The 23,715-nt window shown below is 40.0% G+C and overlaps 2 protein-coding genes across 2 annotated transcripts; one reads left to right on the top strand and one right to left on the bottom strand.

Annotated features, from left to right (window-relative positions):
* The first annotated feature begins 1,556 nt into the window (after nucleotides 1–1,556).
* LOC115055907 (aldo-keto reductase family 1 member B1) lies at nucleotides 1,557–15,587 on the top strand. Its single transcript, XM_029521981.1, has 10 exons — nucleotides 1,557–1,646; nucleotides 9,478–9,654; nucleotides 9,847–9,963; nucleotides 11,070–11,147; nucleotides 11,391–11,507; nucleotides 12,478–12,590; nucleotides 13,335–13,422; nucleotides 13,502–13,585; nucleotides 15,282–15,364; nucleotides 15,438–15,587. Exons 1-10 carry the CDS (start codon nucleotides 1,557–1,559, stop codon nucleotides 15,469–15,471), a joined length of 981 nt encoding a protein of 326 aa, XP_029377841.1. The 3' UTR covers nucleotides 15,472–15,587.
* Nucleotides 14,938–23,675, bottom strand: klhl36 (kelch-like family member 36). Its single transcript, XM_029521979.1, has 9 exons — nucleotides 23,450–23,675; nucleotides 23,031–23,114; nucleotides 22,185–22,379; nucleotides 21,484–21,606; nucleotides 20,225–20,446; nucleotides 19,775–20,080; nucleotides 18,896–19,123; nucleotides 18,576–18,733; nucleotides 14,938–17,595 (listed from the first exon to the last, which is right to left on the bottom strand). The coding sequence occupies exons 2-9, from the start codon at nucleotides 23,112–23,114 to the stop codon at nucleotides 17,031–17,033; spliced, it is 1,881 nt and encodes a 626-aa protein (XP_029377839.1). The 5' UTR covers nucleotides 23,450–23,675; the 3' UTR covers nucleotides 14,938–17,030.
* Nucleotides 23,676–23,715: the final 40 nt, after the last annotated feature.

The raw sequence follows: 23,715 nt of genomic DNA, 5'->3' as shown, positions 1-23,715 counted from the left end.
TGACTTTTGTTGATTGATAAGGTGCACCACCACATATATTTGGATCTTGCACAAATCCACAGGAATTCTTTAACTGTAAAATGTTAAAGAAACAAAACATATACAGCCATATATATATCAGTTGGCTGTGGTCTAGAATGAAACCTATTGCTTTGAAATTAGTCATTAGTCATTAATAGATAATGAATCCTTATGGCTTCTAAAAACTTAATACTTAAAATATTTGAAGAAAACAGTGCCTTGAAAAATATCAGTAATGTGTCAAGAAAATTTGAGTGAATTTAACATAAATGCTTGAAGGCTAGAATTGCTGAAATTCCAGGATTACCAGGTCTGATTGCACTTTGACTGAATTATTTGTAATAATAATAATAAGAATAATAATAATAAAAATAAATGCTTTGCCCAATTACTGTACTTAATATCTTAAGTTAAAGTAAGCAATTTTTTCTTTTTTCTTTATTAAATAAAGTTTAAATTAAGACAAAACCAGAAATAAAAATATATTCTTTGAGTCATGTAAGTTTCTCAGAATATTTATTCACATCTGTCAGCAGTCAATACCAACCATATTTGTGGTTTCCTTCAACCGTCCAAAGACATGTATGTTTGGGTTAATTGGTGACTCTAAATTGTCCGTTGGTCTGGTCCCATGGAAGAGCCTACCTACCTCCTGCAAGTGAAACACCTCTAGTGTGAGATCCTCCAGATATTCCTGTTCCACTTTCACGTTTGAAGCGTGAACAAGATTCACCTGTTTGCTTTACCTACTCTGACTTTAAACTTTGGGTCCTATCACACCCCTTGATAGTTCGATTATATTCTCATGGAAGATTACAAATGTGTTGCATATTTTTCGTCTGTAAAATATAACCAGCAAAAAACAGAATTTTTCCAAAGCCTTTCAATTTCTATTTAAAGTGGTCTGTAAAATCAATATGAATACAACAAGAAATTCAGTACTTCAAACCTAGATTCCAAATAAAATGTCTAAAAAGCACCACCAACTAATGAATTCTGAAACATAAAATTGAGCAGCTGATTTATATACACTTACACAATTCAACAATTTGTTAGATTTATGTTTTTATTATGCTGTCTTTCTTTCACCTGCAAATCTTTTACTCTGGCTGCCTTGTACAGTGATGTAATAACACCATCTAATGTTGAAGTTGGGAGTATTACAGGTTTCTTTCTTACAATGTGACCCTGCCTGAATATGTGTCACTGGTTCTGCACTGTTACTGCTATGCAATGAGAAGTGACCTTTGCAACACACACATATATATCATGTTTGTGAGGTACTGTCTAGTTTGTACAATTATTAACAACAGGACTGATAAAAATGGAAGAGAGTCGTATTGAGTGGTGAAGGAAAAAAAGAAAAAAACATGGAGAGAGAGAGAGAGAGAGAGAGAGAGAGAGGCTAATCAGCAAAGAAGAAAGGACATTGACTCAACAGCTACAGTTTGAGAAGAACACGGGAAGGGGAAGCTTTGACAGTGCATTACCTGGTGCTGAGGTTCTCGTTTTGTTGTATTTCTGATTGTTGTTAAATGTACTCCATGGAAGACATGCATGTGGCCAGGACTATAGAAATGAATGACGGCAGGCAAATTCCAGTTTTGGGCCTGGGGACATGGAAGGTAGCATCAACTCTCATTCCTTCATATTCTAAAGAATCCATGAAATTGTCATCAGTTTGTTTTAGTATGTTTATGTTATGTTAGTTATGTTTACAGTGATACTTTTTTCGCAAATATGCATTATCTTTGAGGTATTCTTTTTATAAAATCTGAACAAAGACAAAATTTTGAATATTGGATTCTTATTGGCACATTATCTGTTTTTATTCATTTCATCATTAATATTTTAAGATTTTGGGAATAGACTCACTAAGGCTAATGACCAGAAGCTTAATGCAGCAGCCAGCACGACTCTGAATGTTTACAAGTATGTTGTTTTTTGTTTCAAGGCCATTGTCTGTGATGTAACCAACTGTACAACGTTACAGCCACTGGCCTGACTGACAAACCCATACAACCCCCCTCTCCACACAAACACACTTATGACAATAAGGATCATAACACTTCTGTCAGTGCGTTACTATATTACTCTCTTGATTGGTGTGCTGTGAATCTCGGGATAGGTTGGTAGATTGGTAGCTAGTATATCTGACACCAATAAACCATTTAATATAACACTTAATTCAGTAACTTAGAAAAGCCAAAAACAAAAACTACACTAAGTCATACATTTAAATTAACATGCTTTTTTATAGACAAAAGTTATCATGCACTTATCACATGCAATTACATATCTAACATAACCAGAAAAGAAAACAGGCCAGTGTTACAGTGAATTTGGTTAAACAGCAGAATCTGTGACCCCAAGTAAGCAAAGGTATCAGCGCCACATGTAAAAATACTTCATGACAAATGAAATCCTACCTACACGGCCTGATTTTCTGCAAAGCTAGTACTAGTGCGTGTGTGGTTAGCTAGCTAGCAATTGTCACTGACAGCAATAGCGAATGTTAATTCAATAAAAATTTACTAACCACAACATAACAAAACCACAAAAGGTATAGTAACATCAACAATCATGTAGGACTCTTGTTTGTGTGCGTTTACATGTTTCCAGTGGCGCCCATAGACTACTGCGGGGCCAGAGTTGGATCTCTGTACAACTTCTGGGGCACTGAGTGAGCGCTTCAGCTATGGAGCTGTGTCTCAAAAACTCATTGGCCAATGGTGAGGCACCCCTTAAAGAACCCGCCACCCGGGGTTTGTGTCATAAACCAGAGGGAAAGAATTTTGTATGGAAGGAAATCAATGCTGAATGGCAGCAATGCTGGGATCAGGAAACAAAGGGAAGACATCTTCATACAATGCAAAATAGAGTGGGTATTGAGAGATACAGAGGAGGAAATAGAAGTGTAATGGTAGCAATGAGTCGAATCAGAACAGGACACAGTAATTTACACTTTATATAATTGGAAAACATCCAAGTGGTTAGTGTGACACCTGTAAACAAGCCGAAACAATAGAACATGCAATTATTAAGTATAGAAATTATGCCCAAGAAAAACTGAGTATGATTACAAGGATGATAAGAGTTGGACTGATAGGGAAGGATCTAAGTATTCTTGAGTATGGTGAAAGCGAACAAGGCCGGAAATATTTGAATTTCTTCTAAGAACTGGATTGATAAGGAGATTTTAAACAGTAAACTAGAAAATTCCAGGGAAATTTTGAAGTGCAGGAGCAAGGCAGGTACGTAGTCCAAAACAGAAGGGCTGAGGTCTTTACCAGGGCAGCGACAAGGCAGGTTGGTCAGGAGCAGGCAGGGTCAGAACCGGAAGATCAGGCAGTGGAAAACTGCTGGAAAGTCTTGCGTAGCACAAAGAACAATCTGGCAGTGAGTGTGGAGGAGAGTGGAGCTTTTAACTTGGCTTGATTGCTGAGGAGCAGCAGCTGAGTGAACCAGTGAATGGAGTGACTGATGAGGTGGGTGTGACTGGCAGATTGGATGAGCAGGGGAGTGGTGAGTGGAAAACTACTGGAGGCAGGTATGTATGGAGGACAAATCATGACAGGAGGAGTAACCCTAACCCTAACCCAACCCACGTCCTGTGTTCAAAAGTCAACCTGATTATCAGGACTCAGAACAGAGGAACCCAAAAACACGAACACAGAGACAGTAGTAAGTCCGACAGGCTTTAATCAGAATCAAACAGGCAGGGGTCAGTAACCAAGCAGACAGAATCGTGAGGGCTAGGCAGAGACTTCAGCAGGAGAGACAGACAGGAGTCAAGAAACCAGGCAGGCAGGCAGGCAGGCAGGCAGGCAAACCAGGCGGAATAATCCAAGGGGGACAGGCAGGGTTCACAGATCAGGTAGGTAGGTGAAGGATGCTGGAAAGCTAGACAGGAAAAAAAAAACAACTAAGAAAAACAGATTGCGTTCAATTGTTTGCTAGATATGGCTATGACCTGGATGAATGAGAATATGCACAGAATTTGGATGAACAAATGAGTCTGCTGAACTTACTAGTATGTTAGTAGGGCCCTCCTTGCCCATATATTTGGGACAGACGTGTAACGATCAGTGTTACCTCGGTAAGGAAAATCAATCAATCATTGAATTTGCATAATGTTATTCTTTTGTTATTTTTTCATGCATCTCTCACTCAAGTTAACAAGCAGCTCCAATCTGGCTTTGACAAAGAAGTGATTTAGGCTACTCCTTTGAACACTAGTAGTTTGAGAATGTGTTTCTTTATGTATGTGTGTTCTTATGAATAGGGCTGTATAGGGGTGTATTCCTGTATATTTGTGTGTGTGCGCTACTGTCTTTGTGTGTGTGTCAATGTGCGTATGTATGCGTGTCTCTGTATATGTTTGTGTGTGTGGATGTCTGTATATGTGTTTCTGTATGTATGCATGTGGTCATGTACAGGGATGTCTGTCTGTGACTGATGGCCATAGTCATAGTTTTCGTCAGTTGTGTGTTTGTGTTTGTTTTTTGTTTTTTTTGTTTTTTTTGGTGTGTGGGTCTGTATGTGTTTATGTGAGCGTATGCATTTGTGTGTCTGTATGTATGTGCTTATGTATTGAGCTGTCTGTCTGTATATTTGTGTATCTTTGTATGTGTCTAGCTGTGTTTTTGTGTACCTGTCAATATGTGTGTGTATGTATATGTCTGTCTGTATGAGCGTGCATCTGTATATCAGTCTGTGTGTGTCCTGCAGTCTAACACAAATGTCAGTAGTAACAGCTGATCAGCAGTCTGATGACATCATTGACTGCAGCTGTCTGTGTGTCTGAGCTTGGATTGCATCATTCTTCTCAGAAAGCCCATTAGAAAACAGGTTCATTTCTGTCGGCGAGCCTCTCACTCTGGGGCAATTTGTGACAAAATGGTAACTCCTATCAGAAAAAGTAGCACATGCTGAGTGCCACAACAAGTGTTTGAAGCTATGTGTGTATTTTGGTGTTTCTAGGATGTAAAATGTGGACACAGGAGCGATTTAAATACATATGAAAATGTGAACTCCTCTCCTTCCCACCAGAGAAAAATACATGGGGAGACATGGCAGAGACGAGGGGTGAGCATGTCCTTTAGAGGGACACAGTTCAAATTTGGTTTTGGTTTGACAGTTAAAGTAAAGACATTTTTCAAGAGAGGGCAAGAATCTCTACTACTTTGGAGAAAATGATGGGTGTACCTCAAACTATGTGCCTGTGAGGGCGATTTACAAATATTTTTTTCGATAATCATCAGCTCACCGATGCACTCTAACTGAAGATTCCTCCAACATTCCAAGCAATACACACACGGGAAACTTTTCAGCAGAAATTAGGTTAGACAAGCATGAGACTTGAACTGTGATTGTGCAATAAGCGTCGTAGCTATCATAAAGCCTGTTGTCACCAACAGAATTCAAAGTCTTGTGACCTGTTTAAACTTTGAACAGTGTTCCTGTGACAAAGTATGACGAAGCAGTGTGGCTCCAAAGAGGGTTGGGTTTGATCCATTTCCAACAGCTTCACACAGAGCTGAGCTAAGGGACCTGCGGTCGCCACGTGATTTTAGAATTTGCTCTGTTCAGTGGTCAAACTCTCTCCCAAAGTCTCCTGAAAGTGACTTCTCACCAGGTCCCACTCTACTGCAAATTGTGACCGTAGCTCCTGTCTGAAAACCGAAAACAACTTTAGAGACAGAAGAGCCTGCAAATTCTGACACTTTATTTGAATCAAAAACTCCTTATAATGAATGTGTATGTACAGTGTGAAGATAGTGAGATTTATATTTTTTTTTTTTTTTTTTTTTGAAAGAAACCGTGGATTATATTATGTTCAATTGGGACAGAAACAGGGTCTGCTGACGTTCTGGCCCCCCCTCGTTTAAATTTTGTGAGGAGCTCGCCTCTCAAAATCACATTTTATGAATCCCAACACCTACGTCTACATTTTGCCAAAAAATTATTTGTCTCCTTTATAGGGTTAGGCTGTGAGCTTGAGTTTAAAATGAAAATGATGGATATTTTTTCATGCTTCTGTCACTCTAGTTAATGAGCAGCTCCACTCTAACTTTGAGGAAAAAGTGATTTGGACTACTCCTCTAAGCACTTGTAGATTAAAAAGTTTACTTTTTATGAGAAAACGGTTTGGTTTTCTGGAAAAAAGCACAGGTTTTCCTTGGTTTTACAGTTTGAATGACATTTCTATGTGCAGGTTTGAGAGAGCTAGGTGACTGAGGGGAAAAAAAGGTGAATTTTTGTGGGGATTTTTTTAGTTCCAATTCATTTCCTATGGAAAATTTTTGCAGATTTTTTTTTTTTTTTTTTTGGGGGGGGGGATAACTTTGGGAAAAATGGGAATCGCGACACAAAAAGACTTGGCGCACTATTCCCAATCGATCCGCATGTTTTGATATATACATTGTTGGGCTTTTCTCAACGCTGCGGGCCGAAAAAGTGACGGAATAATAATAAGCTTGGCAAAGATTAAATTGTACCTCTGTGCTGAAGCCTGTGGGACTAAACTAGCCCTAGAAGGAGGCCATAATGACTGGAAACAGTCCTAGCGCTGTTGTACTCTGTCAGCACTCATGGAATGTCTCTTGTCCAAATAAATTACTGGTTTGGAACTAACTTTTGTGTAAACTAATTTAAACGGGACCCTGTATATCATTGGAAAACATCCAATGATATGTATGATATCTGTCAACAAGTTGAAATAATAGAGCATACTATTAGGAGATATGTCCAGGAAAGATGGAACATGATGACAGGAAAAGTTGGACTGATAGGGACAGGTCTTAAAAGTATTCTGGAGTGTGGTGGGAGAGGGCAAGCCCGGAGATATTTATTTGAATTTCTCTTAAGAAGAGGCTTGTTAAGGAGAAATTGAGTAATAGATATAATTACTTCCACTGGGTGGCAGTAATGCAGCTAACAGGATGCCAGCTGCCTTAAAAGCTCGAAGAAGAATTTGGGCCATTTCCCATCCGGTTTGTTTGGGGACTTGTAAAATTGTGTCGGCGTTTGAAAAGTGTTTTGCGTTTTGTTAATTTGTTTTCCAAAATGTAAATTTGTCTCAAGCTTTGTAAAAGTGTTTCAGATTTTGTAATGTTGACTTGCACCTCTTAGCCACCGTATAAGCCACTCTCTACGACATAGCATTCAATAACCCCTCTACCTGGGGCTTGTATCACAAAACTGGATTAATGTTTAATTAATCAGCTTTCTAACCCAGGGTTTTCCCATCTAGATTAGTGCACGTTCACATAAAAGGGGCTGGGTGTGCTGCGTACAACCAGTCGGACAATGGAAGAGCAAACTATCATATCAAGAAAATACAGATTATTAGGGGTATAGCGATCAATCGATTTATTTTTCTTGCGATTCAACTGCATCGATCTGTGCTAGGCAAATTGGCATTCTGGACGACATATATCGATTAAAATCGTTTGAAATCGTAAAGAATCAATTTTCATCGATATTTGGAAACTGCACATTGGATTTAAGCACAAAAAGTGTAAGGATGTATGTTTGCTTGTTTTTAGCACCATAGCCACATGATATGTTACTCGATTCAGTCTGCCTTTCTGTGATGGCATCGACACGCACTGAGAGCAGTGCGAAATTTAGGACAACAAAGCGCAGTATGGCGGAGGAGACGGCGAGAAAGATTTGGGCTTTTGCAAAGACATGGGTGTTCTAAAAATGTCGGTCGCTGTTTGTAGAAAATGTAGAAGCCAAATAAAAAACAGCGGAAACACGACAAATTTTTCCAACCATCTACTAAAGGGCCATGGGATTAAACAAAACACCGACAGTCTAGGCACCGCTCCTGAAGAAATGTTGGTTGCACTTTATTGTGTACTGTTTATATTGAAAATGAGAACAGAGGGTAAACCTTCCGGTTGCACCTCATTCAAATAAAAGGCTAATGAATTTGCCCTTAATTGTTGTTTGCTTGTTTATAATATCCATAATTAATTGAAACCTTATTTCCCTACAAGATACAACAGGGATCTCTGAAACTTCACCTGCACTGTCCAGTATCCAGGTATTTAATTCAGAGTCACACTGGTTGAATTTTTGGCTAAAAAGTTAGTGAATTTATTTCAAGTCACCGTGTGAACTGAATATCAAATTGTTCTAAATGAAGCAAGAAGCATGAATTATGATTAAAATCGAATCATTGATTAAAGTGAATCGTTATACCCCTAGAGACTATAAATCAATAACTTAAGCAAAGAGGAACATGGTTACAGCTGCCAGAAGCCATCAAGAATGCTGTGAAAAACTCTACTGTCAATGCGTAAATTATCAGTATTATAACAGTTAATCCCTGGCACACTGACGAGATTTACTGTTTCTGAATTTTATTTCTTTTTTTTAATCGCTTGTTTATGGAGGCGTAGTGCTGCCACGTCAATAAAAGAGAAAAATGTCATCACGTTATAACATGAAAAGTTTATTGTTAGAACAGTAACTCTGTCACAAACCTTTTCTCTCAGCTCTCATTATTCTTGCACCCACATCAATGGGCTTGTCTGGGAATGAGCAGGCCATCTTCCTCTTCTTCAGTCCAAGCCTTCATCAGTTGCTCCCACAGAAACCTGGTACTGTGCCCTTGCCTCTCTTCTGGGGGGCTGATTGCTGTTTGACCGCTGCCAACAAGCATTGCAAGCCCCCCGTTTACTAAATGGTCCATTTCCCATCATTAAGACCCCTTTAACCCAGAGTCTGTGGGAATGAAACTTCCTGCTCTGTGTGCATCCATCCCACCTTCCATATGTCAAGGGCCAAGCCATCAACTATTCTTTACCCTCCCAACCTTTACTTTGCCCCTCCTTCTACTGCTGGCTGGGTCAAAACTGTGTTTTGAGTTGTGTTTATCCTGCTTTGTTGGTTATTCTGCATGAATTGTACTTCAGTAAAGCATGTAAAGAGGCTTATTTTGGTTTCACAGTTCACTGCTTTTGGATCCTCACATGCATCCATTACAAGCTAAGGTAACTAATGTGGGGCTATTGTTCTATGATATGTAATGTACACTTTGATATTCTTATGTGAGCTGCCAGTTTACTTAGCACTGATGTCGACACATTTCCTCTTGCACATTTAGATTTGACTAATTATGTTATCTCATTAGCTTGATCTGTACAGAAACAAATATAGATTGATGATCTCTGGTGTTAAGGGTTGTTTTGTTATAAGTTGACAGTATTGAATGAGGCCCTGGAAGCCATAATTTTCAGATACAGCCAAACCCCTTGTTTGTTCCATGTTTCCAACTCTATGGTAACATGGCTCCGCAGCTGCAGGCTCTGTAGCTGTAGTTAAATATGAGTGATTTTGAGCTCACTGATCATAAGTAAATAACTAATGTTTCATACTTCCTTGTACATGGGAAAAATTGTATAGAGTAAAGGTATTAAGAGTGTGTTTCTCTTGTTGCAGTCTTCTTTTCTGCCCTGCACCACAGTCCAGGGTGCGGTGGAAACTGCCATTGCTGCTGGCTACCGCCATATAGACACGGCCTACAGTTACAAAAATGAAGTGGATATTAGTAAGGCTCTGCGCTCCAAGATACAGCAGGGAATTATCAGACGCCAGGACATGTTCATTGTTAGTAAGGTGGGTGCTGAAGAACACAGGAGCTGGGGGCAAAAAAATTGTGACATCTTTACACAATTTTTCCATTTCTGAAGTGAAAATAGTCAATTTTATGAGCAATATACAGCTTCATACATTGTATATATACTTCTGTATATATATAATCTTCTGTATATATTTTCTTTTGCTGTTTACCCTCCTTTTTCTTTAAAGCTCTGGTGTACCCATCATGCCTCAGAGGACATTCCTGTATGCCTGGAAAAGTCCCTCAATGATCTCCAATTGGACTACCTGGATCTGTACCTTGTGCATTTCCCTGTTGGCCTGAAGGTTAAGCATAACATCCCAAGAAGCATGAATGAATTGAAATTTTATCAATCCTTGTCCTACTTTGTCCAAGGCATCCTATGCGAAAACCAGGAAAGAATCTCTGAGTGATGCTGGTGGCTTTTTAAGATAAATAGTAAAGCTGTACAAAATGATTTTTGACCAGGCATGAGACAGGGATTCATCCAGAGGTTAAATTGGGCTGGAACCAGCTTGAGCTCCGCTCTGCCTTCTCTAGTCCACAACACAGCCTGCAGGAGCTCAGCTCTGTCTCTTTCTGTATCAAATAATCATACCCCTTTTATCATTTTTCACCTCCTGATAAATATAATGGTATATATGACTATAAAAACTTCAAGGACTTATACAAACACCAATCAGTGTTAAATGGAAATATGATTGTCACAATGCCTGAATCACAGTAAGTTTATTAACTTGTGAGATTTAGTATGTGTACTTAATACACTGTCCCTACAAATAGGCTTAGCTATGAGCAGCATTAGCAAATAGTGGGGCAGGAGCACTCTAGTGATCAGCTACTCCTTACAAAACCCAGTTTCATCACTGGGCTCATCAAATTATAATGGTAAACATGATAATTGCTGACAAAGATAGTAGCATCCTATTGGAGATTAGTTTTAAACTAAACTGTATTTTGATCTTCCATTTTCTATATTCATATTATTGGTATGCATTTACATTGAATAATATCTTGCCTTGAGCTGCTAGTTTTAGAATATAAAGTGTATTAATCAGAACAGCAAATGTTAAGTGGAAATGTAGGACTGGTTAATTTCAGGTGACCTGAATATGCAATAGTACTGTTACACATCTGTTTATAACATGGTCCACTTAAGGAAAGTCAGTATAGCACCATTACACATCTGAGCCATATGATGTGTCCTTTAATTAATTCACTTTCAGAAACGTGACTTTAACAGTAATTTAACTGTTAAACAGTTAAATTAGGTTAACAGTAATTTCTGGCACTATATATATATTTTTTTTAACAAGTATCTTAAAAAAGGGAAAGGGTTCTAAACTTTTAGAAGAACATATGTTGTATTGTTCCCACAAGCACTTATTTATGCCTTTACTTTTCATCACAGAAAGTGGATGATGAGCTTTTTCCAAAAATGGATGGAAAGATGCTGACCTCTGACATAGACTATATAGACGTATGGAGGGTAAGAACATGTTCTGTCATCTGTCAGCCCCCCCGCTTGAGCTCTAACTTCAAAAATGTTCACATAAAATTGTGTAAATTTAGTTCTGAGTATTGATGCACAATATCTTATACTTGCACTGGTTCTCATCAGTTAAATATCACAGTTGCAGAAAAGAAACTGTCAAAGTTTCAATTTTGTTAGGTGACATTCCCTTGAGTTTGTCTAACTGTTCACTGCCATTGTTTGTTGCTGTGCTTGCAGGTGATGGAAGCCCTACAAGCCTCAGGAAAAGTGCAGAGTATTGGTGTGTCGAACTTTAGCATCCTACAGTTGGAGAGACTTCTTGCTCTGTGCAGAGTTCCCCCAGCTGTCAATCAGGTCCTTCATTTTTGCTCCTTTGTTGAAAGTGGAAAATTATTTTTTTCGTTCCTCAGAATTATCAAAGCCATTTTTAATGCTTTCATTTACTGCTATAGTAAAAAGAAATATGATTTGGTGTTGTGTCCTTGTTAACTAATGGCCTGCTCTGTGAAACCATCTAACACTTTTACAGCAGTGTGCCCTGCTTATTCATTAACAAATGCCAATGTCAAAAGGACAAAGGACAGACTGGTTGGAGTTGACAGAAAGCTTGAGATCATTCAGACACATTTTTGTGGCCCTATGTTCTGGCAATGCCAGACAAGGAATGTTGTCTGGCATTGCCTTCCCTGTAAACAAGAAAATGGCTGCTCAGGTACAGTAAGAGGTTGAAGTACTTAAAGTAGTAGATTCAAATCATTCATTTGATCATTCAAATCAAAGTTGGGTAGAGAAGGGAGAGAATGAGAGCAGGAGGGGGAGGTATTCAATATAGGTGCAGCAGGAACACAGGATGCTGCATGAGTTCATAGAAATATGGGAGCAGCAGGTGTTGCAGGAACATGGCGTAGCGATGAGGATGAGGACAGGGAGAGAGGAGAGGAACTGGGAGAGACAGAGACTTTGGATTAGATATATTATTACCATATTAGTTGGAGAGGGTTGCTTTAATTGTTCTGATTCCTCTTTATTCTCGTTATAGCAAATGAGGTTATTTGATTGGTCTAGTGTAACATTTTCTTTCTGTTTGTCTCATTTCAGATTCAATAGCCCAGATTTTCATTTACATTCTTTTTTATATACAATTAACAAAATAAAGCAACAACAAATTGAATCACCATAATTATGGTTATGTGATCATGTAACTGTTTTACATCATAATGCTTTACAAATAATAATGGCTGAGGTAAAACTTTTATGTCCATTGGCGTTTGGGGAGAACTTTCTGGTATTCAGCGCAGATGCTCACTTTCTATATCATCCATAGGTGGAACTGCATCCGTACTTTGTGCAACCAGAAATGATAGAATTCTGCAAGTCCAAGAATATTACCCTAATTGCCTACAGCCCATTTGGTTCACCTGAACGGCCCCCACATCAGTAAGACAAACAGCATCACTGGTACAATCATTCATGCACCTGGTTCATCCTGCAAGACACACTTTTTATTTTAATTCATTTATCTGCAATGAGATTAATCGTCATCATGCAGTATGGAAGATCTGAACTAAAAAGCTTACAGTCTTGTATTCAATGCTGCACCTGTATTGAATATCCCTTCCTCCTGCTCTCATTCTCTCCCTACTATTTCTCCCTATTTCTACAGCAAGTTTTATTCATGCCAGTAAAGCTACTACAACAGTGAGGAGAACAGTGTGTCCTTAACTTTTACTCAGTCCATGCATGAAAAAGGAAACAATTATAACCACAGCTATAAAATGAAATATAGTTTGCTTTGTATCTCTGGTTGATTTGTCTTCATATTTGCATGAAGTCACCCATAAAAGAGTAGCATAAAGATTAGTGCACCCAAGCAAAATTTTCCTTCTCACTGTTTAGAGAAACACCTTTGGTCTTTAGGTAAGCTTCAGAAATTACCAAACAGGACTCTAAGGAAGACACTAAAATCAGCAGTGTCTGATTTTAAAGTCTTACCTAACACTTAAATCTGACACAGTCTTACCTGATCTACCCTAATGAGTTTGAGCTCACTAATAAAATATATAAGCACATGACTCTAGACAAGCTACAAGCATTAATAGTAGCTAAATTGAAATAAAAATGTAGCTACCCAGCTACATTTCAGTGAGCTTACTGATCCTAGTCTTTTCTTGCTTGTTTTAGGATGAGAGGAGACAAGGATCCACACAAGCTCCTGGAGGACCCGGTTGTAACAGATATAGCCAAAAAGCATGGACGCAGCTCTGCACAGGTCAGTTTAGGCCAGTTTAGTCTGTATTCTGCATGTGTAATTCTGTACTCCATTATCAGTAACAGTTCTATTTTCCCAGGTATTGCTGAGATACCATGTGCAGCAGGGTATTGCAGTCATTCCCAAGAGTGACAAGCCTCATCACATTCTTGAAAACACAAAGGTAATTCCTGTGGAAACGCTATTTGGTTTCACTGCTTTTGCCCGTCATCTGCCTCTTTCTTTACTTGCAGCTGTTAGATCATGGACTGTCCTCTAATCACATTGGCTTGCGTGTGTGTAGTCGATACTGTATCTTAATTCTGAATTCTTTTTGAAAATTGGGAAAGAGCATAAGCATTTAAGGGGAGCTCTGAAAACTTGTGGCTATCCGAGTTGGGCCTTCAACAAAACAAGAATACGCTCCAAAAAGAATACAAACACAGAGGGTGTTGAGGATGGGAACAACAAATGCAGAAACATAGTGATTCTGTATGTGTCTGGTGTGTCTGAGAAACTCAGGAGGATTTTCAACAAACATCAAATCCCTGTATGTTTCAAACCAGGCAACACAAACACTGGTACACCCCAAAGACAGGGTACCACACACTCACAAAAACAACCTGATATATGCAGTCCAGTGCAGTGAGGAATGCAAGGACCTATACATTGGTGAAACTGAACAGCCCTTAAACAAGCACATGGCCCAACACAGAAGGGCCACCTCCTCAGGTCCAGTTTCAGCTGTCTATTTACACTTTAAAGAAAAGGCACCTTTGAGGACAGAGACGTTAAAATCCTGGACAGGGAGAACAATTGTTTCGAAAGAGGAGTAAAAGAAGCCTTCTATGTAAAAGTGGAGAAACTTTCTCTAAACAGGAGGGGGTCTGTGACACAACCTGTCTGCCATCTACAATGCTGCCACGTCAACCTTACACAGGAGAATTAACAATTCAGCCTCCAACAATGACTGCCCAAAACTGACCTCATGTGACTCCAATGACGACTGTCGTTCACCAGTGGGCTCATAAGACTCCTAAAGGCCATTCACTGGAGCCCTCACATGACCAACAATGGTCAGTGAAACTCCACTAACGGGCTATTGTCACAAGGAGCTGTGAGAACATTCCCATAGGGGTTAAATACCTGGGTCCAACTCCAATGTTTGTCAGACTCATGTGTTACAAACTGATGAAGCCCCTTGAATAAGAGGAGAAACGTCTTTGACAAACCTAAATTGTAAGTCCAGTTGTGGTATGACTGTGACCTGGATGAATGAGAATATACATAGACATAGAATGAAAGTGAGATATTGCACTAACAAATTGCATCTTGCTCAAAGAACTCCATTATTGCGGGCTCCTGGTCCCATCGTACCATCATACAGCATACTGCATTCTGAGCACTATCATATCTGTATGTATATGAACAGCTATCAATTTATCCATCCATCTTCCACTGCTTTTCCATTTCCGGGTCATGTTCCAGGCGAGGGCAGGGTACACCCTGGACTGGTTGTCAGTCCATCACAGCAGGGCCAACACACAAACAAACGAACAACCACTCACGCTTCCATTCAGACCTACGAACAATTTAGAGTCACCAGTTAACCTAGATGTGCATGTCTTTGGATGTTGGGAGGAAGCCGGATCTAGCCAGCATCTACCTGTAGCCTGAGTCTAGATGCCTTTAGGGTGGAAGCTGTGTGAAAAGATCATAACCAAAAGATCAATTATCAGGACTGAACAAATTTAGTCACATAATAATAATATAATATAGTGTTAGCAGGGGAAACCAATGAGACATGGATAATTTGGCATGTGATTTCACCTTTTCTGTTAAGTTAAACAAAATGGCAAATCATCTGTGGTACTGTGCAGATCTTTGACTTCTATCTGCCTGAAGAAGACATGAGGGCACTCAGAGGACTCGACCGAGGGTGGAAGGCCTGTGTGCTTGACGAGTAAGTACGTGCAACCACATGACCTTCTCACAGGTGCAGCTGTTCTCACTTTGCCTGCTTTTTGTTTTTACAGAATCAAGTCTCATCCATACTACCCTTTTGTATGAGAAAACAGATGGCAACCTGGATGAAAAACTAATCGAGACACTGGCTACATGCAGCCTGCTTACTGTATCACACTGCAATTAATCAGTGATTTGTTTACCTAGTAATGATGAAATGTGAAAAACAAATCAACGCATTGATACAATTGTTTACTTTTAATGTTTTGTAGTTAAAAATAAACTGGTTTATGGTTCTGGGTATGCAACCTTTATGTTAATTTTATTGAAAGCCAAGCTACAATATTTAATACTGGCTAATTGTAATTTAATTGCATAGATATTGTAATTACATAGGCCACTTTAGTTTTTAAATTAATCTATCTGCACTCAGTTTCACAGAATAACTACATGAAAAGGAAATCATATTTACATTAATCTTGAAGTTTGGCTCAAGCTCCTCCATCTCATTGGGTCATCTGAGACGTTTCTACATATGGACTACAGTTCATCTGTGTTAAAGGAAAAGTGATTGGACCTGATACAGACAGACACGCCTTCAATATCAGCTCTCACAGTAGTAGATCAGTAGTAGATCAGAGCAGAGACCATTGGGAAGGCGCTATTGTAGAGCTCAGGGGACTGTGTTAAGATTCAGATCTGGAAAAGTTCACAAAAAAACAAAACAAATAACTGTGGTTACAGTTTGATTGGGTAACTAAACTAGAATGGCTAGTTACTGAAGCAGCTAATTAAAGCATGATGGAGACTTCCGTGGGGAGAGAGAGACTTGTACACAGTGTATCCTGACCTTGCCAAATGTCAGATGGGCCACAGTGAAACTGATGGATAACAGGTACAGAATGAAAGGGTCAGTTCTTGAATGCTTTTCAGTAACAATGTAAATGGATACCCTGTCTTTGTTTGACAAGTCACACAGGGCTTACCTTGACAGATTACTGTGACTGAATACTCAACAGAAGGATGGCAACTGAAGTGAACATCAGAGCGACCAGATACCGGATGAGCCATATGTCTATCAGGAAGATCCTTGAAATGGATCCACAGGACCCCCAAACTAGAAGACTGGCTCAATCAGTTTTAGTAATACAGGCATATAAAGAAAGTAATCAAAATCAAATATAAATGTGTCTGCTGGTAAATATCTGCACTGCTAAACTTTTAAGTTTACATTACATTTCACAATGAAGATACTGTATTAAAGTTTATAAGCATTAAATAAAGGGTGGTGTTCTGGTTTTAAGTCCACTCTTCTGGTGGTTGTTGTGCATAATGCAGATTTGTTCACAGTGCAGACTAAAGAGAGTACAACACACACCAAAAGTAAATAAACCCACTATCCAGTCTTTGAGTTCATCAAAGCTTTGCTTCTGGACTTTAAAAAGAAAGTTACATCTGATATACACATATTGTCCAACATGTGGCATTTAGCAGGCTGCTATTAATTTATTAGGTTACAAGGCTTGAGTGATTCTGTGATTGAGTGATTCTTGTGATTCTGACACTAGCGCAGTGTTCAACATATTTATCTCCTATTAGAAATGTCTGAGACTCATTCACCCAAAGTCCAGCTTCATATCCTGAAGGAAGGTCCTACATCGCTGTTACATGTGGTGTGGTCTTCCTTTCTCTCTTTGTCCTGCCTTGTGGTCCGGTGATGGCAGTGAGGGCTTTACAGTGCACACACATGCTGAGGCCCCTGCAATACGTTTTGGCAACTCTGGCCCTCTGAACCACATACCTTTGTTAGGGTCGTACACTTGAGTGTCTCTGGAGAATGCCATGTTCTCCCAGCTATAGCCCCCAAGCACGTAGATCTTCCCTGCCCAGACAGCAAGTCCAGCCTCGCTGTTCGGCATCAGCAGTGCTGTGACCTGCGTCCATTGGTTGCTGGACGGGTCATAGGACTCGACGTGTAGGATGTCAAAGCGTTCAGTGGTGTCCTCATGGTCGTCACTGCCCCCGATGGCATAGATGAGGTGGTTGAGGGATGCCATGTTGTGCCAACCTCGGGCCCGAGACATGGCCTGGTGTTCCACCCACATGTCACTGTCTCGTGAAGGATCATAACTCAGGACATCTCGGCGATATGGGCCAATCTGATAGTCGTGGCCACCCGATATGTAGACCACACCATGATGGACTGTCCCTGCATGGCCATAGGTAAACCTTGAAAAGAAAGAATTCGGGAGAAAATATGTTCTGTAAAACACAGACAAAAACTGGCAACACAAATTAATTATTGATCAAAATAAGAATATAACTTGAATGTGTATACAGCATGCCAACATTTGTATAAGCTATGCTTTATCAGGTTGAGGTCAAATCAAAAACTTAAATATCTAATTTCAAAATTATAAATTAGAACAATCTACTTTAAGGGAAAGACATGTTGATTTGTTCTTGTTACTTTATTTAATATTTAGTATTATAGACTGGAAAAAAATTGTGAGGCTTTGAGACTTTGAAGTTCTATGAGTAGCATAAAAAGGTTACTGCAGACTAACATGAAAAGATTATCAAGATGAAGTAAGGTGCAAGGAGTTTCATGACTTGAGGCTTTGCCTCTAGGCCTTAAGAAGTCCATATCACCAACGACCCAAGTTCAAGAATGATCTAAACTTCCTACTGGACATTGTCTATGTCTGATCTGCTGCTACTGGATGGATATGGGTTGGAAGGTATTGCTGTCAAATGATATTCAACAAGTTACTAAAACCAGGGGTTCACTTCCTATGTCTACCTGGACTGTGAATGTTTAAGTGTGTGTTCAGTAAAAACATTAAAAGTTTTGAGTTGTAAGCTTGTTTTATTAGCTTAAACACATTGTGCTACACTTAGACTCACCTAGACGAAGACCAGATCAACACAAGAAAAAGAGAACAATTAAGGAGACACAAGACAAAAGCATGTAAGGATATGGTCTTTCCAAATGCATTTTTAGCATTTTAGTTGTGTGGGCTTTCTGAACCTGGTGTACATGTTTATGCATGTGCGGGTGTGTGTGTGTGTGTGTGTGTGTGTGTGTGCGCGTGTTCTACACTGTATTTATTTTTTTAAATTAGAAATAAATAAATAAATCCATGCACAAAGTTTAATGGCATGCATCAGATACATTTCCTTTGCAAGAGGAGAAATATTAGTCCTACCTAGGAAGTCCTACCACATAAGACCAGCAGTCCTGAGCAGGGTAATAAACCTCCACTGAGGACAAAGCTCCAGTGTTGTTCCTGCCACCCACTGCCATCAGGGACTCTCCCACTGTCCCCAGGTAAAAATCAACCCGGCGTTCGTTCATTTGAGCACCCTGCAAAAACATAATACATCTGCTGAATCTGACAGTTTTATTGGAAATTGAGCTCTTCTGCTGTATACAATATACTATGTTAAATTACATATTCATATATTTATATTATATATTCATTTTTAATATTAAGTGGGGAGTGGAATTGGCTGTTTCATACAGTACCCTGGTCCATTGATTGTGACGTGGGTCATATCTGTACAGCAGGTTACAGGCAGCATCTCCAATGTTGTCCCTGGATGAACTGCCACCTGCAGTGTAGATGAAGCCCCCCAGTACTGCCAGGCAGTGGTGGCTCCGCTGGGCTGGCAGATCTGTCTCCACCTTCCAGTTTCCTGTTTCACCATCCAGCCGACAAACGCTGGCACTCAGATCTTCTCCATATTCCAATACCTTACGAGTTAAAGAAAGGAAGGTGCAGAAACTGAACAAGTTTCTTTTCATGCTGATAAGAAAGAAGTTACTTTTAACGTTCCCTTTTTACAGGAGGTTGCTACCATCCAAATCAAGTCTGAAGTGGCTCAAAGTCCAATTTGAGCTTGAATTGAGTAAAATACAGTTACAAAGTATTTTATAATGAACAACAATATAAATAACCAAAATAATCCAGCAATTGAATAAACAAAACTAATATCTGGCTGACAGCCATCAGCTGTTTCAGCCCTTTGTGTTTGCTTCTCTCCTCCTCACTCTGCTCACATTGCAATATGGTAGAGCTAAATAAAGCTAGCCTCATGTATATGCTACTTGCTTCCCCTGTCATGTTTGTAAGAGTGACTGAAATGTTGCCCATTCAGATGCAGCCATCAGTTCCAGCCTGCTGCTACAATCCTTACTTTATAAACAGGCAAATTTACTCAGCACATACAATACATGTTGAGAAGTCTTAGGCCCTATCTCAAACATTTGAAAGAGAAAGTGGTGTCAGACACATGAAATAGCTATACATGCAACTTGCTCATGTATTCAAACAAAGCATTTTTCAGAGAAATGGGTAGAAATCTTCAAAGTTTGCCAATATAACTAATTCATAGAGAGCCATACTTCTCCTCCAATCAGCAGAAGTTGCTCTACTCCTCCTCTCAAGGTTGTGCGTCCTGTTTGCAGAAGCGGTTGTGCACTGGCATTGGCATTGTACTCAAGGGCTTCCTTTACCAGAGCCTCACAGCTGGCGACCTCTGGCAGCAGTGCCTGCACCGCTGGCAGCACCTTCTCCAAGAGATCCACCACTGGCATCAGAGGAAAGTGAATATGGGACAGGAGCTGTGTGGCATGGGCCAACCGCTGAGGTGTCTGGCTCAGCCACTGCATGGTGGCCTGGAAAAGCTCATGTTCGCCATCATGCTGAACCTGTTTACAAAGAAGGAAGGCCATAAGCTTCTCTGATCTTTGATGTAAACTCCATACAGTGTCATGGTCAGGTTGTGAAACAGGTTTTCCTAAGCCCAAGAATATGTATTCAGTCTTAATACATAAAATACTTTGAGTACTTACCTGGCCACTGGAGAGGTACAAGGCGAGCTTTTCTAAAGGAATGTTGCGAATGAACTCAGGAGTGAAAGACAGTTTGGCAAAATGTGTGAGAATAAATTGGTCGATGAAGGTGTCTAGTCGCTCAAGGCTGTAGAGAAGAGCCAGTTCTTGCAGGTACAGGTAGTTGTCCACACTAACCTCCTGCTCAAGGTACTGGCAGCAGAAATCCACCACTTGCCACACCTACAGACGACAGCATATTTCTATATTTAACTTTTGAGAGGATTTATAGTCCTGTGTGAGATGTTAGGTATGCTGTGCTCACTTCTGTTTCTCGCAATGTGCCTTGTCCCTATCCCTTTTGTCTCTCCCTCCTGTGTCTTTGTCTTGTGTGTGTGTGTTTACCTCTCAACAGGGGTAGGGTGTAACACAGGTGACCTGGCACACTGTGCCTCATCAGGTTCATTAACCAGTGTATAGAAAGTGATTCTTTATCCATTTCTTTCAGATTGTCTGCTAACACTCCACTGGTCACGCTCTCAATGCTGAGCACTATTTGAGTGTGAGAAATTCTCTCTGTTAATATGAACCCTGTTGCGATCGAAAAATTTTATCTATGTGTCTTAGGTGTGGCGCAAGCTCTGCCATACCTCACCCATTTTTTTATTATTTGTCTCAGTAAAGACTCCTTTTCCTAATTCCAGTCTGAAGCATGAAGCATTCACAAGTGGTGTATTGACGGTGAGCCTTGGTATCATTTAGCAGTTGCAATAAAATAAAATTATATGTGTGGGTTGTTTTACAGTTTATAAACAAATGTTTCTACAATTATTCTTAATTACAAATAATTTGATAAGCTAACACTAATTTACACCTACAAGTATGTCTTTGTATGCATAATCAAATCAAATCAAATCAGATTTATTTGTATAGCGCCAAATCATAACAAAGTTACATCAAGGCACTTTACATATAGAGCAGGTCAAGACCAAACTCTTTATAAATTTATTTAAAGAGACCCAACAGATCCCCCGACGAGCAAGCACTTGGCAACAGTGGCAAGGAAAAACTTCCTTTAAGAGGCATAAACCTCGAGCAGAACCAGGCTCAGGGGGGGCGGCCATCTGCCTCGACCGGTTGGGTTGAGATACCACAATTATCTTATTTAGATAAAACACTGGAGAAGTTACAATATGTCTTTCTTTTGGAAAAAAACTTGGTTTCAAAGCCTTTGGTCTATATTTAAAATTTTGTTAGACTGAAAGTGTCCATTTTCTTACCTGCATAAGGTGTGCGGCCTCCAATACATAGGCAATGTTTCCTCCATCCAATGGCAACTCTCCACTGTACAAGAATTCCACAACAGCCTTCAGACCCATGAAGGACATCCCAACCATTTCTACCTACAGAAGGAAACAGTCATGGGATTATATCTGTTCTGTCCGTCTGAGTCATCATTCAGTATTAAGAATCTATGTATAAATTGAGAGATGAAGCAAGAGTTGCAATTATTAGAAAAATGACATGAGAATGAATGAGGAAGGCAGCACAGCGGCATAGTGATTAGCGCTGTTTTCCCACAATAAGAAGGTCCCGGCTTCAGTTCCTGGCCTGGGACCTTTCTGTGCTTGTGTGGGCCTCCCCGGGTACTCTGGTTTCCTCCCACATTCCAAACACATGCATGTTTGGGTTGACTGATAACTCTAAATTGTCCATAGGTCTGAGTGTAAGCATGAGTGGTTGTTTGTGTCTGTCTCTCTCTGTGTGCTGGCCCTGAAAATGGACAGGCGACCTGTCCAGGGTGGGCCCAGTGTGAGCTGGGATTGACTCTAGTACCCCTGCAACCCGGAAAAGGATAAGTGGCTGAAGATGAATGAATGAATGGAGACAAAAACAGACGGAAAGTCAGCAAATGATACTGATACCCTGATGTTTCCTGTCTAGTTTTTTTTTTTTTTTTTTTTTGCAGCATCCTATGCACCTCTTGTTGGTGCTCCTCCCTCATGCCCAAGGTGAACATAGCATGAAAGTATGGGCTGGAGATGGCTAGCAGGGCTCGGTGAGCATGGACCCGCAGTTCATTGGCAACCAGCACCACATCACAGAACTGGCTGTGTTGACGCTGCTTGTTGAGGCCCTGCAAGATCTCCACAGGTTGGTTCACCCACTGGAACACCTGCCAACCAAAAAACCACAACATGCTGACAAGAGGGTTTCAGAAGGGCATGGGATGCTAATTTTTAGTCCCAAGTGCAAGGGTCCCACTGAGGATAAAATCAAATCAAATTGATTTATATATAGCACCAAATCAAAACACAACTAAATCAAGGTATTCTACATACAGAGCACATCTAGATTAAACTCGGAGCTGTTAAAGAGACCCAACAAATCTTTCCATGAGCAAGCATGGGGTGAAGATTGTAGGGTTAGTCATAGGACAGAAACAGTACTGGTAAAAGTTACCAACAACATTCTAATGGCTTAAGAAATTGGCCTCCATACTTGTTAGATCCTGTTAGATCTTAGTGCTGCTTTTGACACCATTGAACACAATATTCAATTAAAAAGGCTGAAATTGTGATTACAAATGCTGCAATAAGCTGGTTCACATCAGACCTATCAGAGCAATATCACTTTGTTCATGTTAACAATGAGTCTTCCTCATGCACCTTAGTTAATCTTGGAGTTAGAATTAGGAATTAGAAAAAGAGGTCACATTTCTCCTATTCTAGCTTCTCTTCATTTATAAAAGTAAAATGTGGGGGGAACATGAGTATCTCTAAAATATATGTGCCACCTCCTGTGTGTGTGTGTGTGTGTGTAAAACCTTAGACGATTCACTGATCCGCTGGGGACGACACACCTGGTTTGATTTACTATTATCCATCACGACCTGCCAGGCAGGCATCATCTGCACATGCACACGCACGCACGCACGCACACACACACACACACACACACACACACACACACACACACACACAAACAAACAGGGGTTAGTATTGCAGAACTTATTCAGAAATTAATCCACCATAGGGGTGGGAACTAGGCAACATGAAGGATTTTTGTCCTGAGCTTCATGGAGACCTGCTGTCCTCGTCCATTTGCACTTGTCATCTGTAGCCATAAAACCAACAAAACACACACTAGCAGCACAATCAAAGGGACGATGACATCAGACCGTGATAAATCCTGTCACTGTCTGATCTGAGGCTTCTCCTATTGTCATAAAGTGTCTGTGCTTACATTTGGACGCTTGGTGGATCGGAAGGTATCCGGCTACACGGTGATGGACTCATCTTGTTACCGCAGTTGGCATGAGAACTAGCATAAGATTTTTTTTCCAAAGAGACAACTAATGAGCCACGTTTTAACGAAGACACAATGGTTTCCTGAAATGTCCTTTCCAGTCTCGTCTTACACACACAAATTACGGTACAGTTTCCCAAATGATAGACTTCGCAACGTTGGCTTTCATTGTGTGCATTAATAAAAACTTCCGGCAAAGATTT

The sequence above is a fragment of the Echeneis naucrates genome, chromosome 16, assembly GCF_900963305.1.
Source record: "Echeneis naucrates chromosome 16, fEcheNa1.1, whole genome shotgun sequence".
In the NCBI taxonomy this organism is placed as follows: domain Eukaryota; kingdom Metazoa; phylum Chordata; class Actinopteri; order Carangiformes; family Echeneidae; genus Echeneis; species Echeneis naucrates.
The sequence above is the reverse complement of the archived record's forward strand: the minus strand, read 5'-3'. Positions and strand labels throughout refer to the sequence as shown.

Excerpts from the sequence above, each read along its gene's own strand:
- LOC115055907 (XM_029521981.1), top strand. The coding sequence starts at position 1,557 with ATGTACTCCATGGAAGACATGCATGTGGCCAGGACTATAGAAATGAAT. Across the intron at positions 9,655-9,846 it reads ACATGTTCATTGTTAGTAAG|CTCTGGTGTACCCATCATGC; the intron begins GTGGGTGCTGAA and ends TTTTCTTTAAAG. Across the intron at positions 12,591-13,334 it reads CCTGAACGGCCCCCACATCA|GATGAGAGGAGACAAGGATC; the intron begins GTAAGACAAACA and ends TGCTTGTTTTAG.
- klhl36 (XM_029521979.1), bottom strand. The coding sequence starts at position 23,114 with ATGATGCCTGCCTGGCAGGTCGTGATGGATAATAGTAAATCAAACCAG. Across the intron at positions 19,124-19,774 it reads TTCTGCTGATTGGAGGAGAA|GTATTGGAATATGGAGAAGA; the intron begins GTATGGCTCTCT and ends TTAACTCGTAAG. Across the intron at positions 18,734-18,895 it reads GTCACAATCAATGGACCAGG|GGTGCTCAAATGAACGAACG; the intron begins GTACTGTATGAA and ends ATGTTTTTGCAG.